Source organism: Triticum urartu, chromosome 5 (assembly GCF_003073215.2).
Source record: "Triticum urartu cultivar G1812 chromosome 5, Tu2.1, whole genome shotgun sequence".
NCBI lineage: Eukaryota > Viridiplantae > Streptophyta > Magnoliopsida > Poales > Poaceae > Triticum > Triticum urartu.
This window is the reverse complement of record NC_053026.1, coordinates 72,356,276-72,380,357: the sequence shown is the minus strand read 5'-3', so window position 1 is coordinate 72,380,357 and position 24,082 is coordinate 72,356,276. Positions and strand designations below refer to the sequence as shown.

At 44.6% G+C, this 24,082-nt stretch overlaps 1 protein-coding gene across 4 annotated transcripts; it reads right to left on the bottom strand.

Moving 5' to 3' along the window:
• Positions 1 to 121: 121 nt before the first annotated feature.
• On the bottom strand, positions 122 to 2,389 carry LOC125507952. Of its 4 annotated transcripts, none has more exons than XM_048672494.1 (4): positions 2,100 to 2,388; positions 1,891 to 1,997; positions 974 to 1,025; positions 122 to 507 (listed from the first exon to the last, which is right to left on the bottom strand). In XM_048672494.1, the coding sequence occupies exons 1-3, from the start codon at positions 2,267 to 2,269 to the stop codon at positions 1,006 to 1,008; spliced, it is 297 nt and encodes a 98-aa protein (XP_048528451.1). In that variant the 5' UTR covers positions 2,270 to 2,388; the 3' UTR covers positions 122 to 507; positions 974 to 1,005. The 4 variants fall into 4 exon arrangements, with proteins under 4 accessions (XP_048528451.1, XP_048528450.1, XP_048528449.1 ...); XM_048672493.1 differs by lacking the exon at positions 974 to 1,025 and adding an exon at positions 1,377 to 1,443 and having other exon boundaries at positions 2,100 to 2,387; XM_048672492.1 differs by lacking the exon at positions 974 to 1,025 and having other exon boundaries at positions 1,843 to 1,997; positions 2,100 to 2,389.
• Positions 2,390 to 24,082: the final 21,693 nt, after the last annotated feature.

The window sequence follows — 24,082 nt, the reverse complement described above, 5'->3', positions numbered from 1 at the left end:
TGCAGTTCGTCAAGGCCGTCACCCACCTCCACACGTGATACCATCAACGAGCAATTTTGACATTACTAAGTCAGACTACATTTTAGAGATAGAAACATAGCATTTCAGAAGACAGGAAGGATTGGAAATCAGACACACACATCTCAAGCATCATTGCTCAACTGGAAACTAAAATGACAGTGTGACCACAGTTGTTGCTCGTGGAACAGAGATACCTTCCAATCTAAGAAATCATATAAAATGTGCCACCAAATCCTCTTAGCAGGCAACACAAAGGTATTTCGCTACAAAAGTAGAAGCTAAATCCATGACATAAACCATGTCACATGACAGGAAGATTATTTTCAGTCTAGGCTAGTAATTTGGAGAGAAGCTATTTTGTTGGAGACATTCTTCTAATAACTCAAGGATTAAAAGGACGGCCCCAGAATAGCTTTCCAAAAGACGAATCCAAGATTTGTATCCTCTTTAAAAAGGATGGTGAATCAACACGGCAAATTCAAGTACCTGCAAAAATAATAACACTAAGCTTGAATAATTTGCTAAATGCAATGAAAATTTCAACGGCAAAATTTGTAAGAAAGGTACCAAACCCTACAAAGAGCAGTTGTTATGGAAAATGTATGCTACTGCCCTGCTGCTATGGAATTCACATATTTAACATTATTTCAGCCTACATAATTCAATTCTAGACATTTCCGGTAGAAAAAGGGTCCAGCTGGATAATCAGCACACATCACATACAACGCGTCTTTGGTTACATAGTTCATTTCTTGCAAAGACTGGGAGTACTGTATGATCTGTAATGTGTTCAATGTGCCAAATTTAATTCCTAAACTCTGTGATTATGAGAATTAACTAGACCACATTAATTGTTTTACTACCCATACCATGAAACCTCATCAAGCTTCCATTCAAATGATGATGATTAAAAAACAACATCGCCAAAAGAGTGCATGTTCAAAATCAGCACCTTAGCTATGCTCTACCCTTGCCTCTCCCGCATCACCCATCTTTTCCATTCCCTAAGAAAGCCCAACCATACATATCCTCAATCAATTGAAGTTTCAATATTGAAGTGCACAATATAGCTATTCAAATTTGTAAAAACTAACTAACAGTGAAGCATGTGTGCTCTTAGCATTAGGAAGAGAAGGTATAGCAACAAAGGGCTAACTGGGAAGAGATAAATGGGCTAAAAAGGAGAAGACATTTTGAACATTTGAGACAACAGTGTAATACGATTCTACAAAGCCAACACTCAACAGTTACCTATGTTCTTGCTTTTTTACTTTTTCAATGCAATTACTATCTTGCAGTTTGTTAAATTACTAGTCGCAAAAGAAATACAGAACTGGGAAGAGGAGGGGACCTACATCATTCTAGAAGATAAAGTCCCCGTCATGCTGGCCAGCCTCCAACATCAACCATCGTCCCCATTTCCTATCAAATCCCAATTTTAATCTCCTTACATCAATTTTGGTGTCACTTACAGAAGTAGAAAATAAGCATGCATTGCATATAACCCCCTTATATTGCTTCGATTTTCACCATTGCAATATTAGCCCATTCTACAGAAAATGCAGTTTTTGTTCATGCTGTTTCAAGTATTGATCCTACTAGAGTTACAGAACCAATTAACTTGGCCTCACTGAAAACACACCCATCCATTTCCAGACAGAAAACAAGTTGGATCTATGACCCCGAGAGAAATGACCACCTTCAACATATTGCTAGGCAACTCACAAAAACTAGCGCAGAAGTCGACACTAGTAACAAAGTACACAATTCACCATCTACCTAGATAGATTAAAATCTTGAAAATGGGATCACGACACTAACTTCGATTAGATTAGCGATCCTGACAAGTACGGCAGAAAAAGAGGGTACCCTGGGAGAGCTCGCAGCAGGCCCGGGCGCTGGCAGACGGGTGCGCCGTCATCCGCCCTAGCACCACCGCCGCCGTCAGCGGCGACCCCATCATGGCCGCCAGGGGCCTGCACACACACACGCGCGCGCGCGCACAACAACATCATGAGGACATCAGATCGCCATCTCAGCGCAGTGCGAATGCCTAATTGGGCATCGGGTTGACTTACCGTGCGGCCCCGAGCGGGGAGGTGGAGTGGGAGGGGGCGAAGGGGGAAGGGATTCGGCGGCGCGGGGCCGCGAAGGGAGGAGGGGCGCGGAGGCCGCCGAGCGCGGCGGAGGGTGCCGGGCGGCGGACCGCGGCGAGGACGGTGCGGGACGCAGCGCCGCGCCACGCCATGGCTAGGGTTCAGGCGGAGGAGCGGGTGGAGGAGGCGGCGGCGGCGGCGGCGGCGGTGATTGGAAGTGGCGTTGGCGGCCGGTGGTTTTAGGTTTTAATAGAGGAAGGGTGAAAAAAAAAGCGTAGCGGGCCGGGCTCATGCGCGATGTACTCGGCGCTTATTTCTGTTATCCTGTTCACCTTTTTTTTTCGAGAGAAATGTTTATCCTGTTCGGCTGATCTTTTAGATCCTTCGGCTGTTTTTTTAGGGACGGTGGTGGCTACTCGACGTTTGGGCCTCAAGGGCTCCGGTAGATTTCATCTAGAAGCTGATGATTAGTCGATCAATTTCTCAATCTATGGGTCTCTTTGATTCAAAGGATCTTCATAGGATTCTTAAAGGATTAGAATTCTTCGAATTTTTTTCTATGTTGACCGTTTGATTCGTAAGATTGAATCTTGCAGGATTTTTTTTCTAAGGATTTTTTTCTACTACATTTCACAGGAATTCTAGCATCCACTCCAACCTCTTGAAAGAAATCATTTGCTTTCTTCATGACATAATAAAAAAACCTCAAATCCTATGGGGATTCAATGGACATGCCATTCAATCCTACATTTTTCCTATTCCTGTGTTTTTGCAATCCTACGAATCAAAGAGCCCCTAAACTCTCCCACCCTCTAAAAAAGGGTTAGTTAAAAAGAAAATCTGAAAAAGAATAGAGCGGTTGTGTTAAAACGATCTCAAATTTTCTCAACAGCTTGCCTTGAGAAGTGCAGGCCCACAAGAAAACCCTAGCCGACGCGGGTGTATACATCATTTCAATCATCGTCGTTTTTCTTGGCCTCTGATGGCCACTCTAGTTGAGAGGCGGGGGGGGGGGGAGGGGACTCCATGGGTCAATTGTTGGGCAAGTACTTGAACTACCTTGTTTTTGTTAGGTGTGTGTATCTTTGACAATGGAGACACTATTGTACGAAATAAAATTCTCTAGCTTCATCTCTGTTCTGATTGATGCAAAGAGAGCCTTGGCTCAGTGGTTGGGCATGCGGTTGTGCAGCCTAGCGACCCGAGTTTAAATCTTAGAATTGACAAGTGATGCACAGGGGTTTTCCCCCGTTTATTGAGGATAAAGCTTGGTGTCCGGTGGAACCTCTCATCAAAAAATATCTTGATACTCATTTTAAAATTTTTGAGGGCCATGTTTATCTTGGTACTCATACTAAAATGGTTGTATGCATTCCTGGTTGGTGAAGAGGCCGGGAAGTGAAAATATCTCCCATTTTAAAGATTACGTACGACGCCGTCGGTGATGGGGACGACGGGGATCTAAGCTGCAGCCCCATGGTCTGGAGGGACCAACGGCGCGAGATCGCCCTTCGGTCTTCGTCTTTCCCGACGCTTCAGCGTTGCTCCGGCGGCTTCGTGGGGAGGGCGGATCAAGAGGGGATCCTGTCGTGGTACGGTAATCCTGTCATGGAAGTCATGTTACTAGACCATGGCGAACCTATGAAATATGAAGAAGCTATGATGAGCCCAGATTCCGTGTATAAGAACAAAGTGTGGACTTTGGTGGACTTGCCCGATGATCGGCAAACCACTGAGAATAAATGGATCTTCAAGAAGAAGACTGACACTAATAGTAATGTCAGTATCTACAAAACTCGACTTGTCGCAAAAGTTTTTCGACAAGTTCAAGGAGTTGACTACGATGAGACTTTCTCACCCGTAGCGATGCTTAAGTCTGTCCGAATCATGTTAACAATTGCCACATTTTATGATTATGAAATCTGACAACTGGACGTTAAAACTGCATTCCTTAATGGATAACTTAAAGAAGAGTTGTATATGATGCAACCAGAAGTTTTTGTCGATCCTAAAGGTGCTGACAAAGTGTGCAAGCTCCAGCGATCCATCTATGGATTGGTGCAAGCATCTCGGAGTTGGAATATACGCTTTGATGAGGTGATCACAACATATGATTTTATACAGACTTACGGTGAAGCCTGTATTTACAAGAAAGTGAGTGATAGCTCTGTAGCATTTTTGATATTATATGTGGATGACATATTATGGATTGAAAATGATATAGAATTTCTGGATAGAATAAAACGATACTTGGATAAGAATTTTTCAATGAAAGACCTCGGTGAAGCTACTTGCATATTGAGAATCAAGCTCTATAGGGATAGTTCAAGACGCTTAATAGAACTTTCACAAAACACATACCTTGATAAGATTTGAAGAAGTCCAAAATGGTTCAGTCCAAGAAGGGGTTCCTGCCTGTATTACAAGGTGTGAAGTTGAGTAAGACTCAAAGCCCGACCACGGCAGAAGATAGAGAAAGAATGAAAGTCATTCCCTATGCCTCAGCCATAGGTTCTATACGATATGTCATGCTGTGTACCACACCTGATGTGTGTCTTGCCACTTATCTAGCAAAGAGGGTACAAGAGTGATGTAGGAGTGGACCACTGGACAGCGGCAAAATTATCCTTAGGTGCCTTAAAGAGGACTAAGGAAATATTTCTCAGTTATGGAAGTGATAAAGAGTTCGTCGTAAAGAGTTACGTCGATGCAAGCTCTGACACTAATCTAGATGACTCTAAGTCTCAATCTGGATACATATTGAACGTGGGAGCAATTAGCTAGAGTAGCTCCATGCAGAGCATTGTAGACATAGAAATTTGTAAAATACACACGGATCTGAATGTGGCAGACCCGTTGACTAAACCTCTCCCACAAGCAAAACATGATCACACCTTAGTACTCTTTGGGTGTTAATCACATGGCGATGTGAACTAGATTATGGACTCTAGTAAACTCTTTGGGTGTTGGTCACATGACGATGTGAACTGTGGGTGTTAAATCACATGCTGATGTGAACTAGATTATTGACTCTAGTGCAAGTGGGAGACCGAAGGAAATATGCCCTAGAGGCAATAATAAAGTTGTTATTTTATATTTTCTTATTCATTATAAAGGTTTAATATTCAGGCTATAATTGTATTGATCGAAAACCTAAATACATGTGTGAATACAACAAATACCGTGTCCCTAGTGAGCCTCTACTTGACTAGTTCGTTGATCAAAGATGGTTAAGGTTTCCTAACCATGGACATGAGTTATCATTTGATAACAAGATCACATCATTAGGAGAATGATGTGATGGACAAGACCCATCCGTTAGCTTAGCATTATGATCGTCCAATTTTATTGCTATTGCTTTCTTCATGTCAAATACATATTCCTTCGACTATGAGATTATGCAACTCCCGGATACCATAGGAATGCCTTATGTGCTATCAAACGTCACAGCGTAACTGGGTGATTATAAAGATGCTCTACAGTTATCTCCGAAGGTGTTTGTTGAGTTGTCATAGATCGAGATTAGGATTTGTCACTCCGACTATCGAAGAGGTATCTCTGGGCCCTCTCGGTAATACACATCATAAGCTTGCAAGCAAACGACTAAGGATTTAGTCATGAGGTGATGTACTACGGAACGAGTAAAGAGACTTGCCGGTAACGAGATTGAACTAGGTATGAAGATACCGATGATCGAATCTCGGGCAAGTAACATACCGACAGACAAAGGGAATAACGTATGTTGTCATAACGGTTCGACCGATAAAGATCTTCGTAGAATATGTAGGAGCCAATATGGGCATCCAGGTTCCGCTATTGGTTATTGACCGGAGAGGTGCCTCGGTCATGTCTACATAGATCTCGAACCCGTAGGGTCCGCATGCTAACGTTCGATAACGATATTGCATTATATGAGTTATGTGATTTGGTGACCGAATGTTCTTCGGAGTCCCGGATGAGATCACGGACATGACAAGGAGTCTCTAAATGGTCGAGAGGTAAAGATTGATATATAGGACGATAGTATTCGGACACCGGAAGTGTTCCGAAGGGTACTAGATACATATCGGGTCACCGGAAGGGGTTCCGGGCACCCCCGGCAAAAGATATGGGCCTAATGGGCCAAGAGGGGAAACACACCAGCCACCAGGGGCTGGTGCATGATACGTCTCCAACGTATCTATAATTTTTTATTGTTCCATGCTATTATATTGTTGGAAATATGCCCTAGAGGCAATAATAAAGTGGTTATTATTATATTTCCTTGTTCATGATAATTGTCTATTGTTCATGCTATAATTGTATTAATAGGAAACCATAATACATGTGTGAATACGTAGACCACAACATGTCCCTAGTAAGCCTCTACTTGACTAGCTCGTTGATCAATAGATGATTGTGGTTTCCTGACCATGGACATTGGATGTCGTTGATAACGGGATCACATCATTAGGAGAATGATGTGATGGAAAAGATCCAATCCTAAGCATAGCACAAGATCGTGTAGTTCTTTTGCTAGAGCTTTTCTAATGTCAAGTATCATTTCCTTAGACCATGAGATTGTGCAACTCCCGGATACCGTAGGAATGCTTTAGGTGTATCAAACGTCACAACGTAACTGGGTGGCTATAAAGGTGCACTACAGGTATCTCCAAAAGTATCTGTTGGGTTGGCACGAACCGAGACTGGGATTTGTCACCCCGTATGACGGAGAGGTGTCTCTGGGCCCACTCGGTAATGCATCATCATAATGAGCTCAATGTGACTAAGGAGTTAGCCACGGGATCATGCGTTACGGAACGAGTAAAGAGACTTGCCGGTAACAAGATTGAACGAGGTATGGGGATACCGACAATCGAATCTCGGGCAAGTAACATACTGATGGACAAAGGGAATTGTATACGAGATTGATTGAATCCCGGACATCGTGGTTCATCCGGTGAGATCATCGTGGAACATGTGGGAGCCAACATGGGTATCCAGATCCCATTGTTGGTTATTGGTAGGAGAGATGTCTCCGTCATGTCTGCATGGTTCCCGAACCCGTAGGGTCTACACACTTAAGGTTCGGTGACGCTAGAGTTGTTATGGAAAATTGTATGTGGTTACTGAAGGTTGTTCGGAGTCCTGGATGAGATCCCGGATGTCATGAGGAGTTCCGGAATGGTCCGGAGGTGAAGATGTATATATGGGAAGTCCAGTTTCAGTCGCCGGAATGGTTTCGGGGGTTATCAGTATTGTACCAGGACCACCGAAAGGTGTCCGGGGGTCCACTGGGTGGGGCCACCTGCCCCGGAGGACTTAGTGGGCTGAATATGGGAGGGAACCTGCCCCCTAGTGGGCTGGTGCACCCCCCAAGGGCCCAAGGCGCCTAGGGTTGGAAACCCTAGGGGGAGGTGGCGCCTCCCACTTGCTTGGGGGGCAAGTCTCCCTCTTCTGGCCACCGCCCCCCATTTAGATGCATCTAGGGGGCAGGCCCCCTCTCCCCTTCACCTGATAAATAGGTGGGGATGGGAGGGCAGCTACATCCCTTCCCCTGGCGCAACCCTCCACCCTCCAACACCTCCTCCTCCTCTGTAGTGCTTGGCGAAGCCCTGCCGGAGAACCGCAAGCTCCACCACCACGCCGTCGTGCTGCCGGAGCTCTCTCTCAACTTCTCCTCCTCCTACTGGATCAAGAAGGAGGAGATGTCCCCGGGCTGTACGACTGTTGAACGCGGAGGTGCCGTCCGTTCGGCGCTTGGATCGGATCTTCCGCGATTTAAAATCACCGCGAGTACGACTCCATCAACCGCGTTCTTGTAACGCTTCCGCTTAGCAATCTTCAAGGGTATGAAGATGCACTCCCTATCTCTCGTTGCTAGTATCTCCTAGATTGGTCTTGGTGACACGTTGGAATTTTTTTGAATTATTACTATGTTACCCAATAGTGGCATCATGAGCTAGGTCTATGCGTAGATTCTATGCACGAGTAGAACACAAGTAGTTGTGGGCGATGATTTGTTCAAATTGCTTACCGTTACTAGTCTTATCTTGATTCGGCGGCATTGTGGGATGAAGCGGCCCGGACCGACCTTACACGTACACTTACGTGACACAGGTTCCACCGATTGACATGCACTTGTTGCATAAGGTGGCTAGCGGGTGTCTGTCTCTCCCACTTTAGTCGGATCGGATTCGATGAAGAGGTTCCTTATGAAGGGTAAATAGCAATTGGCATATCACCGTTGTGGCTTTTTGCGTATGTAAGAAACGTTCTTGCTAGAAACCCATAGTAGCCACGTAAAACATGCAACAACAATTAGAGGACGTCTAACTTGTTTTTGCAGGGTATGCTATGTGATGTGATATGGCCAGAAGGATGCGATGAATTATATATGTGATGTATGAGATTGATCATGTTCTTTTAATAGGAACCACGACTTGCATGTCGATGAGTATGACAACCGGCATGAGCCATAGGAGTTGTCTTAATTTATTGTATGACCTGCGAGTCAATATAAATGCCATGTAATTACTTTACTTTATTGCTAATTAACCGTTAGCCATAGTAGTAGAAGTAATAGTTGGCGAGACAACTTCATGAAGACATGATGATGGAGATCATGGTGTCATGCTGGTGAGGATGGTGATCATGCCGCGCCTCCAAAATGGAGATCAAAAGCGCAAGATAATATTGGCCATATTATGTCACTTTATGATTTGCATGTGATGTTTGTCATGTTTACATCTTATTTCCTTAGATCGACGGTAGCATAAATAAGATGATCCCTCACTAAAATTTCAAGAAATGTGTTCCCTCTAACTGTGCACCGTTGCGAAGGTTTGTTGTTTTGAAGCACCACGTGATGATCGGGTGTGATAGATTCTAACGTTCGCATACAACGGGTGTAAGCCAGATTTACACATGTGAAACACTTAGGTTGACTTGATGACCCTAGCATGTACAGACATGGCCTCGGACCACGAGAGACCGGAAGGTCGAACATGAGTCGTATGGTAGATGCGATCAACATGGAGATGTTCACCGTTGATGACTAGTCCATCTCACGTGATGATCGGACACGGCCTAGTCGATTCGGATCATGTATCACTTAGATGACTAGAGGGATGTCTATCTGAGTGGGATTTCATTAAATAATTTGATTAGATGAACTTAATTATCATGAACTTAGTCTAAAATTATCTTTACAATCTATCATGTAGATCCAATGGCCCATGCTAATGTTGCCCTTGAAGGAAATATGCCCTAGAGGCAATAATAAAGTTATTATTTATTTCCTTATATCATGATAAATGTTTATTATTCATGCTAGAATTGTATTAACCGGAAACATAATACATGTGTGAATACATAGACAAACAGAGTGTCACTAGTATGCCTCTACGTGACTAGCTCGTTGACCAAAGATGGTTATGTTTCCTAGCCATAGACATGAATTGTCATTTGATTAACGGGATCACATCATTAGGAGAATGATGTGATTGACTTGACCCATTCCGTTAGCTTAGCACTTGATCGTTTAGTATGTTGCTATTGCTTTCTTCATGACTTATACATGTTCCTATGACTATGAGATTATGCAACTCCCGTTTACCGGAGGAACACTTTGTGTGCTACCAAATGTCACAACGTAACTGGGTGATTATAAAGGTGCTCTACAGGTGTCTCCGAAGGTACTTGTTGAGTTGGCGTATTTCGAGATTAGGATTTGTCACTCCGATTGTCAGAGAGGTATCTTTGGGCCCTCTCGGTAATGCACATCACTATAAGCCTTGCAAGCATTGTAACTAATGAGTTAGTTGTGGGATGATGCATTACATAATGAGTAAAGAGACTTGCCGGTAACAAGATTGAACTAGGTATTGAGATACCGACGATCGAATCTCGGGCAAGTAACATGCCGATGACAAAGGGAACAATATATGCTGTTATGCGGTTTGACCAATAAAGATCTTTGTAGAATATGTGGGAGCCAATATGAACATACAGGTTCCGCTGTTGGTTATTGACCGAAGACGTGTCCCGGTCATGTCTACATAGTTCTTGAACCCATAGGTTCCGCACGCTTAAAGTTCGGTGACGATCAGTATTATGAGTTTTTGTGTTTTGATGTACCGAAGGTAGTTCGGAGTCCCGGATATGATCACGGGCATGATGAGGAGTCTTGAAATGGTCGAGACATAAAGATCGATATATTGGACGACTATATTCGGACACCAGAAGTGTTCCGAGTGATTTTGGAGAAAACCGGAGTGCCGGAGGGTTACCGGAACCCGCCGGGAGAAATAATGGGCCTTGTTGAGCCTTAGTGGAGAGAGAGAGGGCTGGCCTAGGGCAGGCCACGCGCCCCTGCCCCTCTGGTCCGAATTGGACTAGGAGAGGGGGGGCGGCGCCCCCCTTTCCTTCTCGCTCTCCCCCTTCCTTTCCCCTCCTAGTAGGAGTAGGAAAGAGGGGAGTCCTACTCCTACTAGGAGGAGGACGCCTCCTCCTGGCGCGCCATAGAGGGTCGGCCGGCCTCCCCCCTTGCTCCTTTATATACGGGGGTAGGGGGGCACCTCTAGACACACAAGTTGATGATTGATCCCTTAGCTGTGTGCGGTGCCCCCTCCACCATAATCCACCTCGATTATATCGTAGTGGTGCTTAGGTGAAGCCCTGCGTCGGTAGCAACATCATCACCGTCATCACCATCATCAACGTGTGCTGAACTCGGAGGTGCCGTACATTCGGTACTTGGATCGGTCGGATCGTGAAGACGTACGACTACATCAACCGCGTTGTGCTAACACTTCAGCTTTCGGTCTACGAGGGTACGTGGACACACTCTCTCCTCTCATTGCTATACATCACCATGATCCTGTGTGTGCATAGGAATTTTTTTGAAATTACTATGTTCCCCAGCAGCCCTCAACTTCAACGTGTTCCCAGAGAAAACCAAGCTAAAAGACGATGGAAGCAACTATATGCACTAGGTCCGTAACTTGAGGATCATCCTCATAGCTGCCAAGAAAGCATATGTCCTTGAAGCACCACTAGGTGACACACCCTTTTTCCCAACAACTCAAGATGTTATGAACGCCTGACAGTCGCATAGTGATGATTACTCCCTGGTTCAGTGCGGCATGCTTTACAGCTTAGAATCGGGGCTCCAAAAGTGTTTTGAGCAACACAGAGCATATGAGATGTTCCAAGAGCTGAAAATGGTTTTCCAAGCTCATGCCCGGGTTGAGAGATATGAAGTCTCCGACAAGTTCTACAGTTGTAAGATGGAGGAAAACAGTTTTGTCAGCGAGCATATACTCAAAATGTCTAGGTTGCACAACTGCTTGTCTCAGCTGGGGGTTAATCTTCCAGATGACTCGGTCATTGGCAGGATCCTCCAGTCGCTTCCACCTAGCTACAAGAGCTTTGTGATGAACTACAATATGCAAGGGATGGAGAAGTCCATTCCTGAGTTATATTCAATGATGAAATCAGCGGAGGTGGAGATCAAAAAAGGAACATCAAGTGTTGATGGTGAATAAGACCACTAGTTTCAAGAAAGGCAAGGGTAAGAATAACTTCAAGAAGGACGGCAAGGGAGTTGCCGTGCCCTGTAAGTCTGTTGCCGGGAAGAAGCCAAAAAATGGACCCAAGCCTGAGACTAAGTGCTTTTATTGCAAGGGAAATGGTCACTGGAATCGGAACTTCCCCAAGTACTTAGCGGATAAGAAGGCCGACAACGCCAAAGGTATATATGATATACATGTTATTGATGTGTACCTTACCAGCGCTCGTAGTAGCTCCTGGGTATTTGATACCGATGAAGTTGCTCACATTTGTAACTCAAAATAGGAGCTGCAGAATAAGCGGGGACTGGCGAAGGATGAGGTGACGATGCGCGTCGGGAATGGTTCCAAGTTCGATGTGATCGCCGTCGGCACACTACCTCTACATCTACCTTCAGGATTAGTTTTAAACATCAATAATTGTTATTTAGTGCTAGCTTTGAGCATGAACATTGTATCTGGATCTCGTTTAATGCGAGATGGATACTCATTTAAATCCGAGAATAATGGTTGTTCTATTTATATGAGAGATATGTTTTATGGTCATGCCCCGCTGGTCAATGGTTTATTTTTATTGAATCTCAAACGTAATGTTACACATATTCATAGTGTGAATGCCAAAAGATGTAAGGTTGATAATGATAGTCCCACATACCTGTGGCACTGCCGCCTTGGTCACATTGGTGTCAAATGCATGAAGAAACTCCATGTAGATAGACTTTTGGAGTCTCTTGATTATGAATCATTTGACACGTGCGAACCATGCCTCATGGGAAACATGACCAAGACTCCGTTCTCTGGAACAATGGAGCGAGCAAGCAACTTGCTAGAAATAATACATACTGATGTATGCGGTCAAATGAGCGTTGAGGCTCGCGGTGGCTATCATTATGTTCTCACCCTCACTAATGACTTAAGTAGATATGGGTATGTCTACCTAATGAAACACAAGCCTGAGACCTTTGAAAAGTTCAAGGAATTTCAGAGCGAGGTAGAGAATCAACGTGACAGGAAAATAAAGTTCTTACGATCAGATCGTGGAGGAGAATATTTGAGTCACGAGTTTGACACCCACTTAAGGAAATGTGGAATTATTTCACAACTCATGCCGCCTGGAACACCTCAGTGTAATGATGTGTTCGAACGTCGTAATCACACTCTATTGGATATGGTGCGATCTATGATGTCTCTTACCAATTTACCGCTACCATTTTGGGGTTATACTTTAGAGACTGCCGCATTCACTTTAAATAGGGCATCATCTAAATCCGTTGAGACGACACCATATGAATTATGGTTTGGGAAGAAACCTAAGTTGTCGTTTCTGAAAGTTTGGTGATGCGATGCTTATGTCAAGAAACTTCAACCTGAAAAGCTCGAACCCAAATCGGAAAAGTGCGTCTTCATAGGATACCCTAAGGAAACTATTGGGTATACCTTCTACCTCAGATCCGAAGGCAAGATCTTTGTTGCCAAGAATGGATCCTTTTTGGAGAAAGAGTTTCTCTCGAAAGAAGTAAGTGGGAGGAAAGTAGAACTTGATGAGGTACCCCCTCTTGAACCGGAGAGTAGCGCAACTCAGGAAGATGTTTTTGTGGTGCCTGCCCCGACTAGAGAGGAAGTTAATGATGATGATCATCAAACTTCGGGTCAAGTTATTGCTGAACTTCATAGGTCCACAAGGACACGTTCCGCACCAGAGTGGTATGGCAACCCTGTCCTGGAAATCATGTTGTTAGACAACGGTGAACCTTCGAACTATGAAGAAGCAATGGCGGGCCTAGATTCCAACAAATGGCTTGAAGCCATGAAATCCGAAATAGGATCCATGTATGAGAACAAAGTATGGACTTTGGTGGACTTACGTGATGATCGGCATGCCATAGAGAATAAGTGGATCTTTAAGAAGAAGACTGACACAGATGGTAATGCGACCGTCTATAAGGCTTGGCTTGTCGCTAAGGGTTATCGACAAGTTCAAGGATTTGACTACAATGAGACCTTCTCACCCGTAGCGAAGTTGAAGTCCGTCCGAATCATGTTAGCAATTGCTGCATTCTATGATTATGAGATATGGCAAATGAACGTCAAAACGGCATTCCTTAACGGTTTTCTTAAGGAAGAATTGTATATGATGCAGCCGGACAGGGGCGGGCCCAGGATTTCAAGAGTGTGTATTCAAAATTTCAAAGGTAGTTTTTTGAAAGAGTAAAGACTTGTTTAGTGTATACAATTGATTCTAGTACCAGTTTTAAAAATTGGATAATACATAAAGATATATCCTAATACAATAGATTTACATAATTGATCATAACTTCAAATTCTACACCATATAGAAATACTATTTGTTCAACATATCAAAGTGAGGAAGTGGCAACATCTAAGAATATAGAGATAGAAAATAAAAAATGGTAAAAGAACTTACAGTACCAGTTAGAGGATAACTTTCTGATCCTTGATGCTTTGAAAATGGGTGATGATGTCATTTTACATAACTTGCAAGAAAAAATATTTTTCCATAAATGTAACCAGGCACTCATTCAACTAATTTTGCCCCATATTTCTTATTAGCTTCTTAACAATATTTTGAAAAAAAAATTAAGCAGCGTGAGATACAGAGAGAAATCAATAACCAATGTCTCATTAGCAAGATGAATTTAGTTCAACTAAGAATCAGCATAAGGAGCAACCCCAGATCCCAATTTTAATAGTTGTAATGTATTAGACCACATGAACACATCTATTTTCGATGAACAGAAAATACTTACTACTAGTTGAACCTAGGGCTTAAAAATTGAAGACCGATGCATGTAAAGATCAGTATCATAGGGGTGAGGGTCGGATATTATGCCGCCGGAATCTGGATGGTGTGCACTACGTCGCGCCGCCTGCCAGTGCTTGCCGCCATGCACGCATGCGACAATCAGCCGGCTGCCTGGCGGCTTGCTTGGGAGCAGAATTTGGGGAACAGGGAAGGGCGGAGCTGGTTTGTCTCCTGCCGGATCGATTTTTGGCGATGGTAAAACTAAATCAGCGATGGATGCGTGCACAGGATTGCAGCCTAAAGCGTTTTGGGCCTATGGGCCAATGTCGTGGATGGTGTGGGAGAATAGCAAAGCTGGGTTGGCCTCCGTTTTCCGCCTGAATTAGTTCGCTAGCACGTCTATTGCATAGATTTCGTTTTTTCTTGTACACAAATATGATATACCCTATCTATATACCTAGTACTTTAGCAAAAAATAATGGGTATTCAGTTGAATACCTTTGAATTGAGGTGAGCCCGCCCCTGCAGCCGGAATGTTTTGTCGATCCTAAAAATGCTAACAAAGTATGCAAGTTCCAGCGCTCCATCTATGGGCTGGTGCAAGCATCTCGGAGTTGGAACATTCGGTTTGATGAAGTGATCAAAGTGTTTGGGTTTACATAGACTTATGAAGAAGTCTGTATTTATAAGAAAGTGAGTGGGAGCTCTATAGCATTTCTCATATTACATGTGGATGACATACTATTGATGGGAAATGATATAGAACTTTTGGAAAGCATAAAGGCCTACTTAAATAAGTGTTTTTCAATGAAGGACCTTGGAGAAGCTGCTTACATATTAGACATCAAGATCTATAGAGATAGATCGAGATGCCTCATTGGTCTTTCACAAAGCACATACCTTGACAAGATATTGAAGAAGTTCAATATGGACCAGTCCAAGAAGGGGTTCTTGCATGTATTGCAAGGTGTGAGATTGAGCACAGCTCAATGCCCGACCTCGGCAGAAGATAGAGAAAAGATGAGTGTCATCCCTTATGCCTCAGCCATATGCTCTATTATGTATGCCATGCTGTGTACCAGACCTGATGTGAACCTTGCCATAAGTTTGTTAGGGAGGTACCAAAGTGATCCCGGAATGGAACACTGGACAGTTGTGACGCCCCGAGACCGTTGTGCCAGGTGTCTTCCAGTTATTCGCTGTCGTTGTCATGTCATTTGCTTGCGTGTTGCATCTTATCATGTCATCATGTGCATTGCATCATCATGTTTTCAAAACTTGCATTAGTCCGGGTCTCCCAGTTCCGTCCGTTGTCCGTTCTAAGCCCAGACACACTTGCACGCGCCCGCGGCATGTCCGAAATAGTATTTTATAAGTGGCCGGAAAATGTTCTCGGAATGGGATGAAAGTTGGCCTGTGGTCTTATTATAGTGTAGATAGACCGCCTGTCAAGTTTCATCGCACTCGGAGTTCGTTTGACGCCTCAACGATTAACTATAGCGACAATATAGTCGGTCAAAAGTCGGACGTTTTCGGTCTCCGGAAACAGTCGCCGGGCCTCTCTTCTCTTCTCTCAGCCCGAGACCTTCTGCACAGCCCACTACCTACCGCCAGGCCTAACCTAGGCTCTCTTGTCAGTCCGCGGACCTCCTCGCGCGCGTCCAAAAGCTGTCCCGGACCCGATTCGGGCAGTCGTCATCGTTGTGTCCGGATCATCCCCAAACATCTACAAAACGTCACCATTTTGTTAATTGGACTTCCTAGTCTATTTTTCTCGACCGCCCGATTTATTTGGAGGAATGGATTAGCCCCTAAATGTCTCCCTCTTTCTTTATATATATATATACTCTCTAGTCTAAATCTAGACCAAACCCTAACATCTAGGGGATTTGTCCCTGCCACCGCCGCCGCACTATCTCCCACCTCGGGATCCTCCCCGAATCCAAAATCCCTCCTCGATTTTTCCAACCGGACCAACCCCCCTCGTTGCCGCCAAGTTCGACCCGCAGGCAGCCAGCCACTACCTCCTCCCGATCCACCCCTGCCAAGCTGCCATCGCCCTCCTCCTCTCCTTCCATGTCTCCTTTTTTTTCTCTCGTTCTCTCATGATCTCTCTCTCTCTCTTCTTCACAGGAGCTTCGCCTGACTCCATGGCCGACGGTCTCCTCAAGCCCTGCGCCACCACGCACCTCCCTGGACCGATTTCGGTCGACCTGCGCCGCCTCCATCCATTCCGCTCGTCTCCATCTTCCCGGAGCGTCAAGTTCGCCGCCACCACTCCTCTGCATCTCGCCTCCGCCTCCCCTGTTTCTGCGAGCGCTCGTGGACGAGGGACGAGCCTCTGCCATGGAGCTCGCGTCCCCTCGCATCACGCCGCTGGTCCCTCTTCGGCCAGGCCGCCCCTTGCTCCTCCCCTGCGCCTGTACGCTCGCAGCGCCGCCCCTGACTCGCTCGATCCAGGCGGGATCGAGGAGCGGGACGAGCCCAGCCACCGCGTGGACCTCGGCCCAGGGTGAGCAGCCCCCCCAGCGCCCTCTGATATTTTTTCTGCCGATTGGGCCAACCAGTTTCAGCCCATTGTGTTTTTTTCCTGCTGCTGCAATTTAGCTATTATCCAGGAAACTGCTGTTTTACAGAAAAGTCCTTAGACAACATGCATATAATAACTCACAAACCGTGCATCGGATTAAAACAAACTTAATATGAAACTTGCTTAGAATTTTGTGTAGATTAATAATTTGCCACTTTCATCTATGTTTAAAATGTTTAAAATGATGTTTGCATTAATTTGCTCCTATGCCATGCTAAAATACTTTAATTCATAACTAAATAACCGTAGCTCGGATTTTAATAAACTTTATATGTAAGTGGGGTAGAATTATGCCTAGTTTAACATGGTGGCTTCACTTTGCATGTTTAACAACTCTAAAATTGTGTTTAGGGCAGAACAGCACCAAATCTAAAATATGCATATGGGGATTTATCGGAATTTGTTGTTCGTTGTTTCCGGCCTCATTTAAACTTGCCTAGATAGGTAGTTTTGTTTTGCTTCACCCCTTGCCATGCTAATCAACATTGAATATTGTTGAGTACATAAACAATATCGACATAAATAAGTCATGTGGTGTTTTGTCAATATGCAACGGAGTTGCATATTGAGCTCCACTTAATTTGTAGGGTTGTTTGTGCATTTTGCCATGCCACGCTTCATTAAACCAGACATGCATCATACTTGATTGTGCATCATGCCATGATTATGTGGTGGTTGTTTACTATGTTGTTTGCTTCTTTCCGGTGTTGCTTCTTCGGGTTGGTTCCGATAACGTCGTGTTTGTGAGGATCCGTTCGACTTCGTCCGTTTGTCTTCTTCATGGACTCATTCTTCTTCCTTGCGGGATTTCAGGCAAGATGACCATACCCTCGAAATCACTTCTATCTTTGCTTGCTAGATGCTCGCTGTTTTGCTATGCCTATGCTGCGATACCTACCACTTGCTTATCATGCCTCCCATATTGTTAATCCAAGCCTCTAACCCACCTTGTCCTAGCAAACCGTTGTTTGGCTATGTCACCGCTTTGCTCAGCCCCTCTTATAGCGTTGTTAGTTGCAGGTGAAGTTTGGAGTTTGTTCCTTGTTGGAACATGGATATTTGTTGGGATATCACAATATCTCTTATTTAAATTAATGCATCTATATACTTGGTAAAGGGTGGAAGGCTCGACCTTATGCCTGGTGTTTTGTTCCACTCTTGCCGCCCTAGTTTCCGTCATATCGGTGTTATGTTCCCGGATTTTGCGTTCCTTACACGGTTGGGTTATAATGGGAACCCCTTGACAGTTCGCTTTGAATAAAACTCCTTCAGCAAGGCCCAACCTTGGTTTTACCATTCGCCACCTAGCCTTTTTTCCCTTGGGAGTCGCGCATCCCGAGGGTCATCTTTATTTTAACCCCCCCGGGCCAGTGATTGTCTAAGTGTTGGTCCAAACTAGAGCCCCTTGCAGTGCCACCTCGGGGAAACTCGAGGGCTGGTTTTAGTTGTACGGATTGCTTATCCGGTGTGCCCTGAGAACGAGATATGTGCAGCTCCTATCGGGATGTCGGCGCATCGGGCGGTCTTGCTGGACTTGTTTTACCATTGTTGAGGATGTCTTGTAACCGGGATGCCGAGTCTGATCGGATTGTCTTGAGAGAAGGAATATCCTTCATTGACCGTGAGAGCTTGTGATGGGCTAAGTTGGGACACCCCTGCAGGGTTTTGAACTTTCGAAAGCCGTGCCCGCGGTTATGGGCAGATGGGAATTTGTTAATGTCCGGTTGTAGAAAACCTAAAACTTAACTTAATTTAAAATGCATCAACCGCGTGTGTAACCATGATGGTCTCTTCTCGGCGGGGTCCGAGAAGTGAACACGGTGTTGGAGTTATGCTTGACGTAGGTTGGTCTAGGATCACTTCTTGATCATAGTTGTTCGACCGTGCCTTTGCCTTCTCTTCTCGCTCTCATTTGCGTATGTTAGCCACCAAATATGCTAGTCGCTTGCTGCAGCTCCACCTCATACCTTGTACCCTTCCTATAAGCTTAAATAGTCTTGATCACGAGGGTGTGAGATTGCTGAGTCCCCGTGACTCACAGATACTTCCAAAACCAGTTTGCAGGTGTCGACGATACCCTACAGGTGACACAACCGAGCTCAAGGAGGAGCTCGATGAAGATCTTGTCCTTTGTGTTGTTTCGTTTCAGTCGATCAGTAGTGGATCCCAGTTGGGACGATCGGGGATCTGTGTAGCATTTGGGGTAGTCTTCTTTTATTTTGGTTCCGTAGTCGGACCTTGTGTGTATCTGGATGATGTAATGCTTTATTCATGTATTGTGTGAAGTGGCGATTGTAAGCCAACTATGTATCTCTTTCCCTTATGTATTACATGGGTTGTGTGAAGATTACCTCACTTGCGACATTGCTTTCAATGCGGTTATGCCTCTAAGTCGTGCTTCGACACGTGGGAGATATAGCCGCATCGAGGACGTTACAAGTTGGTATGTGAGCCTTCCCCGACTTAGGAGCCCCCTGCTTGATCGAATCGTTGGCGTTGTTGAGTCTAGAAAAATGTTTTGAGTCATTTAGGATTATATATATCGGAGAGTAGGACTTCTTTTTACTCCTCAGTCCCTTCGTCGCTCTGGTGAGGCATCCTGACATAGAGTTTTGACTCTTCTCTTCTCAAATTTCACAAAAAAAATTTAGGATCACGCGGGTATCTTGGAATCGTTCCGATGGTTTTGTGACGAGAACATTGTTCTTTGTGCCTCCTGACATTTAGGGGTGGTGGCAGTGTCCCGAGGAGTTGAGCTCTGAGGTGTTGTCGTCACAATTTTATCGTTGCAGTTCTAGAATACCTGAGTTTCGCCGACATCGAAAATCTCTTTTATGCAGTTGTTGGTGAGATAACCTCAACGCCACCCAGTACTGGGGCGGGAGTTTGGGAGTATTACCATGACTCGTATAACGGATGCTTTTCGAAGGTTGAGGTAAACGATTTCCGAAGTTTTCTTGGTTATGTGTTGAAGGATGGATACAACTGGATGTAGGATTTGCTAGCTTTGGGTGAGATATTATGCGTCCCCTGTATCCCCAACACCTGATTGCATAACCGGAAAGGTTCGGGAGTTTCATAAGTGGGAATTCAAGTAGCTCTTAGGATATCTTTCTGACAGATGTATGATATGAAATTGGGGTTCGACATCTAGTGGTCCGCCTATCCACGGTTGGTTTTACAGTGGTCTCGTTGTGTCTTAAAGAGTCCTTGGCTATGCTAACTCAGGGACGCTTCGTATGTCATGTGCACTGCCTTGTACATGATGGTGCTGTACGATCGAGCCCGTGTAGGCCCCACCACGAAAACTTCGGACGAAATCTCTATCATATGTTTGTTCCGGCTTATTCTGCAAGCCAATCTTTTGTTTTGTTTTGATTGTGGTATTCGAGTTGCTTCGAAGTCAAATGTGGATTCCATCCCTTGTCTAAGCGGTGTTCTCAAATTTCTATGTGAATACCAACCCTTCTCCATCATCGAGTTCGTCATGTTAATCCTTGTCAGCCGGTGCGATTCTCTTCAAGATGATCCTATCATTTGTCTCATCTGCAAGATCAACTCATAGTCTTCTCAACGTTGTTTGTTTCATTCGTCCCAAGCTGCCTTTGTTTTTCCTGCCCACCCACCCTTTTTTTCTTCAAGGACTCGGATTTCTTTATCGAGTATCCATCTTATTGATGTGAAGTCTCTCCATTCTTTTCCGTCAATGTTCTTATCCGTTGATTCTCAGGAAGATGCTAACGGAGCTACTAGTTCATCATTCTTCATTCTTTTTCTTCTCCAGTGGATTCAATTCAAGCTTTTGGTGTTGATCATATCCTTTAACTCGTTTCAAATGTTTTCCATGCCGGTGCACCTTATTATCATTTCACTTCTCGCTATTCAATTGTTCCGGAGTGCTGAAGATATCTCGAGGTTGTTATCTCATTCAAGTCTTTTAATTCAACCGGTGCAATCTATCTTCCAAGCGACCTTTTCAACGGTGTTTCTTTTGAGTGGGCCCTAACCCACAGGTCTTTTCCCAAGATCTTACCTGACTCTTCTAATTCTTTCCGGAGTTATTCTCAAATTCATTTCAAAGTTTGACGTAAGAATGAATTGTCATTAGTCATATGTCTTTCTACAAGATCTTTCAAAGTCTTTTCATCGGCGGTTCAACCTTTCTAATTTGCATTCCGGAGTGTCCCAACAATTTTTGATGGTGTTTCTCCTCGTCATTCTCAACATTTGAAGACCGAAGAAGAGTTTTACCTCCATATCTTATCCGTTCTCTCAGAGATTCGTGGTTCTAGCCTTTTGCCATCCTCTCATAATTGTTTTCGATTGTGAGAATTCTTTTCACCTTAACAGAGCAATTCATGGGTCTTTTCAGTTCGTTTGTCTGAAGGCAATCATTTCGGGTTCATTTCATTCTCAGCTTTCACATCTCATCCTCTAAATCTTACCGGTGCGTCATCCAAGTATCCCCTTATCAGTTCATGATCTCTCCGTTCTCATGTATTTATAATCTCTCAAGTTTCTTCGTTCTTTCATAATTCTTCCCGGTGTTTTCCTTATCTTTTCTTTGTTCATTTTCAATTCTTACGGTGGTTCTTCCAAGATTCTTCTCCCTTTGTTTATCATATCAATTTATTCATTGTTTCAATTCTACCGATGGATCGTTGAAGACCTCCTCAAGTTTGCACTATATCTATCTTAATCCTTTCAACGAGAATAAGTAGTATGCCAAATCCGTTGTTTGTCATCAATTTAAATTGGTGAAGGATACGCATAACGTAATTCTTATTCTTGTTCATCCAAGTGATTAATTTCTTATTCCGGAGGCTCATCAAATTCCTAATTTCAATTGTTTCATCTTCTCTTTTTCCCGGAGTTCCAACCTTTTTCAACTATTTCACCATGGAGATTCATCTAAATCGGTACAAGGTTTCACCTTGTGTTTTCAACCTCTCTTTCCTTCCGTTTGATCTTTCTTTTGTTTAACGGAGTTCTTCATGAAGGTTCTACATGATGGTTCATCAAGGATTTAATTCCTTCTCGAAGTGCTCATCAAGATTCTTTTCAGTGGAGCTCAAGTATTCTTCATCTTGCAATCCCGAGTGCAATTCTTTTTACCTTATCTTTTGAGGTGGTGTTATGTCATTCTTGATAATTTTCCTTCGTGTTTCATGATTCACAAGTTATCAAGAATGAGATATTTTAAATCCATCAATCTCGTCATTGGAGTTATCTTGGGTTATATTTCACCTAAAGCCTTCCCTAATGATTGTTGCTATTTATGGTGCTTATAAATGATCCAAGTTCTTCATTTATCCTACCGGTGAGATAAGTTTCTCATCTCCTTGTTCTTATCAATCCAATCTTTTTCCGGAAGTGGCAGGCCGTCACCTCATAATTTGGAGATGTATTCCATAATACCATATCAAGTTTATGCTTTTCGTTGTTGATAATCCAACAATTCCATTCCAGCATTTGTTGTAAGCATGCTCTCTCAAGATCTTGTTCCCCTCCGTCCATTCCATTCCGGTCTTTCATTTCTTCTGGAGGCTTTGTGATGTTTCTCTTTTCAATCATCATCTCGAATTGTGAAGATCATGATCTTTTCATGCTTATCCACTTAACCGGAGTGGTTTCAATATATATCTTGCCCTTCAACCTCAAGGTTTTTCGCAATGTTCTTTGTCCCTCTTTTCTAACGGAGTGTTTTCGACTTTGTTCACCTTCATTGTATTCTTTTCTCGAATTTGTTCAACCTCGCAAGGTTCTTTGGTTACACTCGTTTGTCAAAGAAGCAACTCTGTTGTACCTCTTCCTCTTCCGTTTCTCTCCGGTGCCATCCTAGATCTCGGGACGAGATCCTCTCGTAGTGGTGGAGTGTTGTGACGCCCCGAGACCGTTGTGCCAGGTGTCTTCCAGTTATTCGCTGTCGTTGTCATGTCATTTGCTTGCGTGTTGCATCTTATCATGTCATCATGTGCATTGCATCATCATGTTTTCAAAACTTGCATTAGTCCGGGTCTCCCAGTTCCGTCCGTTGTCCGTTCTGAGCCCAGACACACTTGCACGCGCCCGCAGTATGTCCGAAATAGTATTTTATAAGTGGTCGGAAAATGTTCTCGGAATGGGATGAAAGTTGGCGTGTGGTCTTATTATAGTGTAGCTAGACCGCCTGTCAAGTTTCATCGCATTCGGAGTTCGTTTGACGCCCCAACGATTAACTATAGCGACAATATAGTCGGTCAAACGTCGGACATTTTCGGTCTCCGGAAACAGTCGCCGGGCCTCTCTTCTCTTCTCTCAGCCTGAGACCTTCTGCACAGCCCACTACCTACCGCCAGGCCTAACCTAGGCTCTCTCGTCAGTCCGCGGACCTCCTTGCGCGCGCGTCCGAAAGCTGTCCCGGACCCGATCCGGGCAGTCGTCACCGTTGTGTCCGGATCATTCCCAAACATCTACAAAACATCTCTGTTTTGTTAATTGGATTTCCTAGTCTATTTTTCTCGACCGCTCGATTTATTTGGAGGAACGGATTAGCCCCTAAATGTCTCCCTCTTTCTTTATATATATATATACTCTCTAGTCTAAATCTAGACCAAACCCTAACATCTAGGGGATTTGTCCCTGCCACCCGCCGCCGCACAATCTCCCACCTCGGGATCCTCCCCGAATCCAAAATCCCTCCTCGATTTTTCCAACCGGACCAACCCCCCTCGTCGCCGCCAAGTTCAACCCGCAGGCAACCAGCCACTACCTCCTCCCGATCCACCCCTGCCAAGCTGCCATCGCCCTCCTCCTCTCCTTCCATGTCTCCTTTTTTTCTCTCGTTCTCTCATGATCTCTCTCTTCTCCACAGGAGCTTCGCCTGACTCCATGGCCGACGGCCTCCTGAAGCCCTGCGGCACCACGCACCTCCCTGGACCGAGTCCGGTCGACCTGCGCCGCCTCCATCCATTCCGGTCGCCTCCATCTTCCCGGAGCGTCAAGTTCGCCGCCGCCTCCCCTGTTTCTGCGAGCGCTCGTGGACGAGGGACGAGCCTCTGCCATGGAGCTCGCGTCCCCT